Source organism: Ranitomeya imitator, chromosome 3 (assembly GCF_032444005.1).
Source record: "Ranitomeya imitator isolate aRanImi1 chromosome 3, aRanImi1.pri, whole genome shotgun sequence".
Classification (NCBI taxonomy): Eukaryota; Metazoa; Chordata; class Amphibia; order Anura; family Dendrobatidae; genus Ranitomeya; species Ranitomeya imitator.
Window position 1 is genome coordinate 431,989,747 of NC_091284.1, and position 12,879 is coordinate 432,002,625.

Sequence of the window (12,879 nt, forward strand, 5' to 3'; positions counted from 1 at the left end):
GTGGTGAGGCGGCAGAATGGTTATTGCAGGCTGTAGGCTTTCCTGAAGAGGTGGGAGTAGTGTAGCATCGGGTGGTTTCGTCAAACTCAATCTGACAGGTGCCCCGCCCCTATCAAAGTGTATCAAAGTGTGTAACCCCTCCCCTCCTCCTGTCAGCCAGCTGTCCCTGAGGATTTCCCCTTTTGATATCGTTTGATATACTTTAATTTGTTGCAGTTTGATATTATTCACGTATTTGTTTTATATTTTTATACGTAGCTCGAGTTTGATTCTGTTAGCTGTGTTTTATTCACAGTGTATCCATATAGTTCAGAACTTATAACACACCAAGCTGTTTATTTGTGTCTCTACTGAACATTAACTGGGTTATGTAGGGTTATCTGCGGGTCAAAGGTTTATAACACCTAGGTCAATTGTTGTTGTATTCGCTTTCCCAATAAATGTTTATTTTCACAAACAGAAGAGACAGATTTTCTGTTTGTACATTTATTGTACCTGTAGGGTTATGTAGGGTTATCTGCGGGTCATTTGCCCAGGCAGTGTGTATTATTTATGTTTTTATAACGCACCATGTTTGATATTTGCTTTCTCTTTTTTGTGTCTGTAGATGGCATCTGAGAAGTTATTTGTGTTTCTACTGAGCATTAACTATGGTTATGTAGGGTTATCTGCGGGTCATAGCAAGTGGTAATGCCAAATTCTGAAAATAGCCATTTTATATTGAATTACTAACATTTTTAACATTTTTCTATTTTAGCGCTGCCACATCCACATATATTATTCCAGCTTTCTTTAATTCTGCATTATTTTATCACATGATGAGAATAGCCATTTTATATTGAATTACTGCAGATCGCTGAGCTTTACCACCGGACTCGTTTCTCAATTAATTAACCAGCTGACTGCGCTATCTATAATTATGCTTATACCTTAGACGTGTATTTACATGGCACTGTAATTCGCACTTTTACAGACTATATGTGGATTACAGCCGGTATACAGTAACAGACGGCATGACTGAGTGTAATATTGCACTCAATACTGTGCAAAGGGTCTGAATACTTATGGCCGTGTGATATTTCAGTTTTTCTTTTTAATAAATTCGCAAAAAATCTACATTTCTGTTTTGTTCAGGCATGATGGCGTGCAGAGTGTACATTAATATATATATATTTCAGAATGCAGCTGAATAGTATTGCTAATTAGTCCATATAAATAGAAAATTATGTAGAAACCCAAAGTTTTGATAAGTGTATGAAAATACACCAATATTAACTATTTGTGCTATTTTAGGCGTAAATTTGGCCTATATGTATAGCAGTCAGGAGTTGGGGCGTTGAAATATGTGTTACAAGCGTAGTGAATTGCAGATATATTCTGTAGTGTAGGTCATTTTGAGAAATGTGTAGCATAACCAATTACCTATCACAGCCACTAGATGGCAGAATATCATATTAATTATACATTGGGGTTTACTTTTGGAAACTTACAAATTCATTGGAAAATTTTTAACCCATTATTGCTTAGGCAAATTCATTGGAAATTATAAATTTATTGTACTAACTACATGCACTCATATTGATAAAACTTTACCTCAGCCTCTATGATTGTTACTTTTGCACATGTATTACTGTTTTTCTTATTTTTTGTGTAAAATCTCGGTCAGGCAGGCACGAACACACACACAACAAACACACATAACATACAAAACACACACAACACATACAACACACATGACAAACATACACACACAACATACAGAACACATACAACACATGCGACACACACAACAAACACACAGAACACACACACACAAACACACAAGAAATAGGCATTTAGGACTTATTTATGTTATTATGTTTATGCACTTTGCCTGTGCTGTCTATAATTTGACTCCTTTTTATTCAAAGACAGTTAACATATGCAGACTTTTAAAGCTTTTTTACATTTCTAATGGAGTTACATTTCTATTGGTGTTACTTTTGCACATGTATTACTGGATTCTTTAAAAATATGAATATTATCTAGTTTACTTATGTTGCGGTATTTTATTTTCCTGGTGTTACTTTTGCACATGTATTACTGTTTTTCTTGTTTTTGTGTAAAATCTCGGTCAGGCAGGCACGAACACACACACACACAACACACAGAACCCACACACAACAAACACACATAACATACAAAACACACAACACATACAACACACACGACAAACATACACACACAACATACAGAACACATACAACACATGCGGCACACACAACACACACACACACAACAAATACACAGAACACACACAAGAAATAGACATTTAGGACTTATTTATGTTATTATGTTTTTGTTTTTATATGAAGTTATGTGTTTACTGCAGTTATCAGAGCAATGTATTTATTTTACACAACAGTCACACAGGCCATAATGATAGTGAATCTGCAGCATGTTATTTAGTGTGTTTTATTCATGTTTTTATAACACACCATGTTTGATATTGTTAATTTAATTCTGGGATAACATTTCTCTTTGTGCATTTCTATCATATCAATTAGATACTCATTTTTATATGAAGTTGTTATGAGTTTACTGCAGTTATCAGAGCAATGTATTTATTTTACACAACAGTCACACAGGCCATAATGATAGTGTATCTGCAGCATGTTATTTAGTGTGTTTTATTCATGTCTTTATAACACACCATTTTTGATATTGTTAATTTGATTCTGTGGCCCGCCTTGTTTGATTTCCCCTTTTGATACAGTTTGATGGCTTACAAAGACATTTCAATAATATAATTGCTATCAGATGCTAGCTATAAGTGTGAAACTGACAGACAAGCACAGCTGTGTCTCTACAGGACATGCTGGTCACTAGACTGCCAGAGTTTCTGTGGGGGAGATATACTAACAGTCAGAGTTTCAGAGGACCGAAGTTTATAACTCCAGTCTCATTGTATTTTATCCCCAATGATCACAGAGTGCAAAATTGTGTTTATACCAACAGTCAGAGTTTCTGTTGACCCAAAAACCGGTGTAGAATGTACACAGAGAGCAACTTACAATATTTACTAAGGTGGCTGAAATGAGTTTACTGTAGTTATCAGAGCATTGTATTTTACAAAGACATTTCAATACTATAAAAATTCTTACAGAATATAAAAATGGTTTACTGACAGTATTATACTGCTACTGGCTTATTTCTGTACAAATCCAGGCTGTCTGGTGACCCTCCTTTTTTTGGCATGGCCTCTGCTTTTTCTTGTTTTTTGTGTAAAATCTCGGTCAGGCAGGCACAGCTGTATCTCTACAAGACATGCTGGGCACACCAGAGACATTGGAAATTGGATTTATAACGACGAATTCAGAAAATAACCATTTTATATTGAATGACTAATGATTTCTATAGGCATACTTTACTATGAAATTATGCATAAAAAGCTTCTTGGTTAGCCCAAAACCCGTAAGAAACAATCGTATAACTTTTAGCTCGAGCACATCAGCATATCCCAAAGTTTTGATAAGTGTATGAAAATACACCAATATTAACTATTTGTGCTATTTTAGGCTCAAATTTGGTCTATATGCATAACAGTCAGTAGTTGGGGCGAAGAAATATGTGTTACATGTGTGATGAATTGCAAATATATTCTGAAGTGTATGGCATTTTGAGAAATGTGTAGCATAACCAATTACCTATCACGGCCACTAGATGGCTGAATATCATATTAATTATGCATTGGGGTTTACTTTTGGAAACTTACAAAGGCGGTGTGTATGTGCACAGGTATGACTTATTTTGTTTTTATAATCACTAGTATTCATATTAATAGTTACTTTTAACCATCATTTTAGAGTGTCTAGTAGTTTTATATTCTTTGTCTGATATATTTCTACACAAAGCTTCAAAACTATTTTGTGCTTTATAATGTATCACAGTAGTTTCATGTGAAGTTACATCTTAGGCGCTGTTCAGACTATTGTAATATCTGTAGCTTAAAATAGAGCCAAATAGCTACTTTCAAATCCGGACATACACCATTGATTTTCTTCACAAATGGATCCAATATACACTATATCTCCTTCCTCTATATATATATAGTTTGTAACATTCTGGCTCAAATACAGACGGCAGGCAGCCTATTTACACTGCACTTTATAAAATCTTTCGTTTGAAAGGTTATTCTGTATTTCTAAAGCACAACTCTGGCTCGATAAGCGAGTAATTCTAAAAGCACAGTCAAACATATGTATCACAGTTTGTTTTTCTGCGTTATGGTTTAAAGTTATAAGCATTTAAATATTAATTTTCTCATTAGATATGTGACTTGCGCTATTTATTTGCTTAGGCTAGATCATTTACAGTTTAACAATACATTTTATCACAAAAAATGACCTTATCTGGGTACCTAGAAATAACCTATCAGCAATAGTAAGCCACTTTCTTTTTGCATTATCAAGAACCCTTGGGTTAAGATAACGTAAGTTTATATGCATAAATCATTTAATATAGCGCACCAAACATGATATGGTTTTTGATTTCTCTGAACTGCCGCAAACAAAACATATAAGTAGAAACACAAACTTCTCAGATGCCAGAATTAAAGAAAGCTGGAATAATATATGTGGATGTGGCAGCGCTAAAATAGAAAAATGTTAAAAATGTTAGTAATTCAATATAAAATGGCTATTTTCAGAATTTGGCATTACCACTTGCCATGACCCGCAGATAACCCTACATAACCATAGTTAATGCTCAGTAGAAACACAAATAACTTCTCAGATGCCATCTACAGACACAAAAAAGAGAAAGCAAATATCAAACATGGTGCGTTATAAAAACATAAATAATACACACTGCCTGGGCAAATGACCCGCAGATAACCCTACATAACCCTACAGGTACAATAAATGTACAAACAGAAAATCTGTCTCTTCTGTTTGTGAAAATAAACATTTATTGGGAAAGCGAATACAACAACAATTGACCTAGGTGTTATAAACCTTTGACCCGCAGATAACCCTACATAACCCAGTTAATGTTCAGTAGAGACACAAATAAACAGCTTGGTGTGTTATAAGTTCTGAACTATATGGATACACTGTGAATAAAACACAGCTAACAGAATCAAACTCGAGCTACGTATAAAAATATAAAACAAATACGTGAATAATATCAAACTGCAACAAATTAAAGTATATCAAACGATATCAAAAGGGGAAATCAGCCAGCCTCAGGGACAGCTGGCTGACAGGGAGGGGAGGGGTTACTCACTTTGATACACTTTGATAGGGGCGGGGCACCTGTCAGATTGAGTTTGACGAAACCACCCGATGCTACACTACTGGTGGGTTTTCAGGTTCCGTCTGAAGGATGCGAGGGTGGTGGATAATCGGACATGTTGAGGATGGGGGATATTCGGGAGAAATCTTGTAGACGGTTGTGTGAGGAACAAATAAGTGTGGAGGAGAGTAGGATGTCTTGGGAGGATCGAAGATTACGTGAGGGAAGATATTGGGAGATTAGTTCAGAGATATAGGGAGGGGACAGGTTGTGGATGGCGTTGTAGATCAGTGTTAGTAGTTTGAACTGGATTCATTAGGGAATTGGGAGCAAGTGGAGGGATTTGCTGAGGGGAGAAGCAGGGGAGTAGTGAGGAGAGATGGGGATTAGCCGGGCAGCAGAGTTGAGGACAGACTGGAGCGGTGCAAGAGAGTTAGCGGGGAGGCCACAGAGGAGGGTGTTGCAGTAATCGAGACGGGAGATGATGAGGGCATGCACAAGAATTTTAGTTGATTGTGGGCTGAGGAAGAGACGGATTCTGGCAATATTTTTGATTTGGAGGCGACAGGAGGTGGCAAGAATTTGGACGTGCGGTTTGAAGGACAGGGCAGAGTCGAGAGTTACTCCAAGGCAGAGGATTTCGGGTGTGGGAGAGAGTGTAATGCCGTTTACCATAATAGATAGATCAGGTAGGGGGGATATGCGAGATGGGGGATATGCGAGATGGGAGAAAGATGATGAATCCAGTTCTGTCTACATTGAGTTTTAGGAAGTGAGAGTTGAAGAAGGAGGATATGGCTGATAGATACTCCGGGAATCTGGACAGCAGAGAGGTGACATCTGAGCCAGAGAGGTAGATCTGAGTGTCGTCCGCATACAGGTGGTACTAGAAGCCATGGGACTTTATGAGTTGTCCTAGGCCAAGGGTATGAATGGAAAAAAGTAGGGGCCCTAGGACAGAGCCTTGAGGGACTCCCAACCGAGAGAGGGCGGGATAAGGAGATAGTATTTATTTTAAAGTGTTTTAAATCAATATATTGTTTTCTTTCTTGTTCCTTTGCCAGAATAATTGAAAACCATTATGTGGTTCCTGGAGAAGAAAGTGTCACAGAGTATTCTATGTATGGAGAAGGCTACACCCTGGACTGTGATTGTCACAGTGATTGGTATCGAGATGACAGTGGCCATAGAGACTACAGGTAATCGTCATTGAGGCACAATCAATATTTAATATAATTTATGAGATTATTAACTTACTGAATATATGCAGCAATTACTTCTTCCCTGCTGTAAAATGCCATATGTTGGTAATTAGAACTTAATAACTCAATAGACCTTTCTAATCAAAAACAACCTTTAATCCACTTGTGTCCCATAAAATGTTCTTAGGTTTATTATGCAACTTTACATCAGTAATAGGTTTTTTATATTAGTTTTACATAAAAAAAAACAGACTACTGAAACGCTTTGGTGCTGACTCTTTAGAATTTTAGGAATACTCATTTCACCATAATCGTACAATCTAAACAAGCGGCTGATCACCTGATGGACGAGCAAACGTTTGTGTGTCCAGTGAAATGATATTTTCGTTTGCACGACCATTGTTCTCAGCAGTGCATGGTTCTGTGTAAGTTCTGCACTGCTGAAAACAATTCCAAACTATGCAGACCAAATGGATGTATTACAGATTGTCCAATCTGTATTTGACGTGGTCTGCCTGTGTAAACAGGAAATTAAATGACCGCTAGTCATCAGAGAAGTAGCTGATCGGCAGTTGTTTAGTGTCACAAAGATGACTAATGTAACCGGACTTTAAGGGTTGGTATTACACATACGTGGGTTGTCCTTGTTAAAATTGGAGAGCACACTGAAAACACTTGGACCAATGTTATTGAAAGAGGCTGTTCAATGATTGAGTGGCAGTGTCAAAAAAATTGCAGCCCTCACTAGTTTCCTTTGTATTTCAGAGGAGACTCGCCTATCCAAGTCTTTGGGTGCAAGCTAATTCTTATGGTCAGGGTCGGATTGGGATGACTAGGGCCCACAGGTGAAATTTAATCCAGGAACCCAAGGGGCCCACCCTACTTCTACTGTACATGTTCATATTTAAGCCCTGTGTACGTGAGAATTGTAACAGACAATACAGTGGACAAAACAACTGTTTTATCCGCTGCACTACATCATAGTGCATTTTCCCTTAAAGTGGTTATGCAAAGTTTGGAAGTTATCCCTTATGTGAAACATAAGAGATAACTCCCCAATCCCTGGAGGTGCGATCCCTTGAGACCTCTGCTTTATTCAGGTGAGGTACTTTAGAACCCTGTTAAAATGAAATTCAATCCAGAAGAGGAAATGAGACCAGTGGGGGAAATGGTGTACGGTCCCAGTGAATAGCAGAAGTCCACTAGGTAAGTTTATAATTATTTTTAATTTTAGACCATGGGCCATTGCTTAACCTTCATCAGGCTGCATAATTTTACAACGTTAACAGGCTGCAGAGGTACAATTGTACCTTCATATATATTTTATTGAAATTTGGCCAATATCTTCTGGACCAAAACTGCAGAGATGTTACGAAATTTCAGCCCTCTACGGCTTTTCGAAAAAACGGAATAGTTACAATTGTACCTACTCAGCCGGATGAAGGTTAAAACAGAGCAGCAGAGCACAGCGCCATTCAATTTCTAACAGCCACTGCCGAGTCCCGCAGATCATCTCCTATTGAAACAAACAGGAGCTGTTCTGCAGAACACAGCAGTAGCAATTACTCTTCGAAAGGTGCTGCCCATTGCAGCTGCACTCAGTGTTTGCATCTGGCCACCGCTGGAGAAAATAAAAACTGATGAGTTGGGCTTGCAGCTGTACCTGTGGGTAGGTCATAAATGTAGTTTATCAGACAGCCCTTTTAATACAATTCCCACTATTAATACAGAGCTGGACAATGCAAGCAAAATGCAGTTCTGTCCTTAATACAGTACCTGTATATACACAACACCCTCCAAACATATGCCACACACAGAAGCCCCCAACACCTGTCTCATATGCTCCATACTCACAAATTGTCTCATACATTTAAAGGGGTTAACCAACCTTTACAAATTGATGTCTTATTCTTTGGATGGGTCATTATCACATCTGTGGGGATCCATTTATTGGCTGACTATACTGCGGTTCCTGCAGGTATTACAGCGTTGCACCATTAATGTGAATAGAACAACATTGTGATACCTTTTAGCATTGCTGAGAAATGTACAAACCAGCTGCAGCCAAAGTAACAATGCCTGATCCTTGCTGAGTACTGCAGTTTCTGAAAACAGCGGGTCAACAAGGGGCCACAGATCTGGTTTTTATATCTTATCCTAAGGACTAGCTATCAGGTATTGAAGTCTTCCAGATACACAGAATCTCCGTAATTCTGACATATAGACAATGCTCCCTACAGTAAAAAGAAAGATACAGATACAACCCCCAAAAAACGCCATGGTAAACAGTACGACAAAAATAGTCCTAATTAGTGATACATTAATGCCTCCTCAAAAATAATTAAATACAAATCTATAAACATGTCTACATTTTCTTAGTAATGGTTTTATAAAATAGTCACACAATTACCAAATAACTATAGTGTTGCTGAACAACACCCACCATGGGTGCCGCCATACCATGACCATATATTATCACCACATAGAGCCTGAATATAACCACCATCCTGATACTGAGCAAATCACACTACACCTAGACCACTGGGTTTGCATCGCAAATGAAACAAAATCTGCAATGTGTGTAATTGGCTTAAAGTAGCTATGTCTTTCTTCATGCGCCCCCCCATGCACATTATAAATGTCCACCTCTGTCTCTTCAATACATTGGTTATGCTTTTGATCTCCTTTATGGCCTTACGTATTATAGTAAAACTCCACACAGTACCAGGATAGTGAACACAGCGATGTCACAAGAACGGGATAAATAGACACAGTGATGGCACAGTACAGGGGGTAATGTACACGTAATGTCACAGTACAGGGTAGTATACACAGTGATGTCACAGCACAGGGGTAATATACACAGTGATGTCACAGTACAGGGGGTAATGTACACAGTGATGTCACAGTACAGGGGGTAATGTACACGTAATGTCACAGTACAGGGTAGTATACACAGTGATGCCACAGCACAGGGGTAATATACACAGTAATGTCACAGTACAGGGGGTAATGTACACAGTAGTGCCACAGTACAGGGGGTAATGTACACGTAATGTCACAGTACAGGGTAGTATACACAGTGATGCCACAGCACAGGGGTAATATAAACAGTGATGTCACAGTACAGGGGGTAATGTACACAGTGATGTCACAGTACAGGGGGTAATGTACACAGTAGTGTCACAGTACAGGGGTAGTATACACAGTGATGCCACAGCACAGGGGTAATATACACAGTGATGTCACAGTACAGGGGGTAATGTACACAGTAGTGCCACAGTACAGGGGTAGTATACACAGTGATGTCATAGTACAGGAGTAGAATACACAGTGATGTCATGCTACAGGGAGTAATATACACAGTGAATTCATAGCACTCAGGAGTAGTATACACAGCGATTTCACAGTAAAGGGGTAATGTACACAGTGATGTCATAGTACTGGGATAGTATACACAGTGATGTAACAATACAAGAGTAGTATACGCAGTGATGTCACAGTACAGGCGTAGTATACACAGTGGTGTCACAGTTCATGGGGAAATGTACACAGTAATGTCACAGAATGAACCTACATAGGCGGTAACCAAACAGCAACTTGGTGAGCACCGCTATATCTGGCGTTGGTGACTCGTGTGGGGCTATTAGGGCTCACATTCATGTGAGAAAAAACTAACTACAGAAACCCAATAAAAAATCGGATTGCACTCTGACCAATGTTAAGCTATGATTCTCTGCAATTTTCTCAGCTGAATTCGGACTGAGAAAACCATCAGCATGCTGCAATTATCCCTGTATATTGGACAAGACTTGCCAATACAAGTCAAAGGGTGCGAGAAAAAAAACAAGACGGTATGCTGACCATGTGTGTGCCGTTTAATTTTTACACACCTATGTCCTTGAAAACCCGTAATTTCATCTGCTGCTTATGGTAAAATCACAGCGTGACCTGACAGATTAGAATAGATAGAATATACACATAGAGAAGATAGATAGAAAGATGTCAGTCACATATGTAATTACTGTAGTACAGTGCTTGTGTAACTTACTGTTCATGTATTTTATTACTAACTTCTTTTCTGAAAAAAATTACAGGTGGTCCCCTGACATTTTATTAACCAGTAGAGGGAAAGTGGACAACTGAGGGCGGATTTTTATAGCCTGGGAAGGGGTAAGACCCATTTTGCTTCTCAGGCTATTAATATCAGTTCACAGCTGTATACTTAGCCTTTCCCGGTTATTAAAATGGGGGACCCCCCAAAAAAATAAAGTAGGGTCCCCCTATAATTAATAACCAGCAATGGCTAGGCAGACAGCTATGAGCTGATATTAATAGCCTAGGAAGGGGCCATGGATATTGGTCCCCTTTCAGACTAATAACATCCGCTCTCATCCACCCCAGAAATGGCGCATACATAAGATATGCCAATTCTGGCACTTAACCTCCTTCTTCCCACTTGGTCTTGTGTGGTGGCAAGTGGGGTAATAGTTGGAGGGATTGATGTCACCTTGATATTGTCAGGTGACATCAAACCCAGGGGTTACTAATGGAGAGGCAACTATAAGATAGTGATATTTTATAAAACAAACACACCCATAATAAAGTCCTCTATTTGAAATAATGACACAGACTCCTTTATTGACTTTAAATTAAACCATACTCACGTGATAGCCCATTCCACTGAAGCCACTGTCTCATGTAAATGAATTAAAATAATAAACAACATTCCTCACCTGTCCAAAGTGAAGAGATAATCCATGATGTCCCATGACAATCCAGATAACTTTGAGAGCAGTCACTGATGCAACTACTCTCAAGGACAACAGGTTCACGCTGAAACAAGACTTAATCGCTCCTGCAGTGTGTAGCGCTGAGCTGTGGTGAGAAAGTTCACCAGAGTTCATCAGCTGATGAACCCCGATGAACTCACTAGCGGTGCTGCTGCTTGAGGACTTTCTCACGCAGTGGTGGTACCGTTAGTGAGGACATCGGGGCTTATCTGGTGAACTTTCCCATTGCAATTCAGTGCTACACACTGCAGGAGCAATTACTCGATATTGTAAGTTTGATGGCTGCTGGGTATAGGATCAGCTGATGTGACTACTCTACAAATGATCTGAATCATCGCGAGACATTAAGCATTACGGCAGATAGGTGAGGGATATAGTGGATTATTATTTTTTCTCTTCTCCAGGTGACATGGGCATCAGGGATTAAGTGTTTAGATTACTATATGGTGTTTGTTTGTTTTTTACAGCAGACAAGGGCTTTAGGCCATGTTCACACGTTCCTGATTTCCCTGCTGTTTTTTCTGCACTAAAAACCGCAGCTCTTGGCAGAAAACGCAGGTGCGTTTTTGGTGCGTTTTTTGATGCGGTTTTTAGTGCGGTTTTTTATGCAGTTTTCTCTGCAGTCTGTGTGTTTTACAGGAAGTTTTTTTAGGGTTAAAATGGCTGAAAATACCCTACCCCTAACCCTACCCCTAACCCTAACCCTAGTTCTAACTGTAGTGGGGGAAAAAAAAAATTCTTTATTTTATTATTGTTACTACCTATAGGGGTGATAAAGGGGGGGCCATTTACTTTTTTTTTATTTTGATCACTGTGAGGTTATCACAGTGATCAAAATGTGCCTGGAACGAATCTGCCGGCCAATTCGGCGGGCGCACTGCGCATGCGCCCGCCATTTTGGAAGATGGCGGCGCCCAGGGAGAAGACGGACGGACGGACACCGGGAGGCCCGGTAAGTATAAGGGGGGGAGATGAGGGCACGGGGGGGGGGCGTCGGAGCACGGGGGGTGGCATCGGAGCATGGGGGGGTGGGATTGGGGCACGGGAGGACAGCCACACTCCGTCCACGCACTTCCTGCTGCAGCGGTTCTGCACCACAAACCGCAGAAAACCCGCAGATATTTTTTTCGTCTGCGGGTTTTACTGCGGGTTTGACCCTCACAATGGAGGTCAATGGGTGCAGAACCGCTGCAGTTCCGCACAAAGAAGTGACATGGTCCTTCTCTTTTACCGCAGCTATTCAGCGCGGCTTTTTTTGTGAATTTCCGCAATGTGGGCACAGCGGTTCCTGTTTTCCATAGGGTACATTGTACTGTACCGTGCATGGAAAACAGCTGCGGACCCGCAGCGGCAAAATCGCGGCAGTTCCGCAGTAAAAAACGCATTGTGTGAACATGGCCTTAGGGATTTTATTTTTGTTTCAATATTTATTTATTTTTACTTTGAGCACTGGCACTGACTGATGACTACGCCCATCAGCAGCCACCTGCTATCACTGTAATCAGTGACAGTAGGGTCGGTGTCTCTCATCAGCCGACACCTGTTACCTTTGTTAAATTTTTTACCACGGGTCACAGTTACATGTGCAGGGTCACGCTGATATCTAACAG

At 39.8% G+C, this 12,879-nt stretch overlaps 1 protein-coding gene across 2 annotated transcripts in view; it reads left to right on the top strand.

Annotated features, from left to right (window-relative positions):
• The window catches only part of SRRM3 (serine/arginine repetitive matrix 3), a 777,290-nt gene that overhangs the window by 550,824 nt on the left and 213,587 nt on the right, over positions 1–12,879 (top strand). For both annotated transcript variants that reach the window (XM_069757291.1, XM_069757290.1), the window contains exon 6: positions 6,339–6,473. In XM_069757291.1, the coding sequence (XP_069613392.1) occupies positions 6,339–6,473 (135 nt within the window). The remainder of the gene's footprint in view (positions 1–6,338; positions 6,474–12,879) is intronic.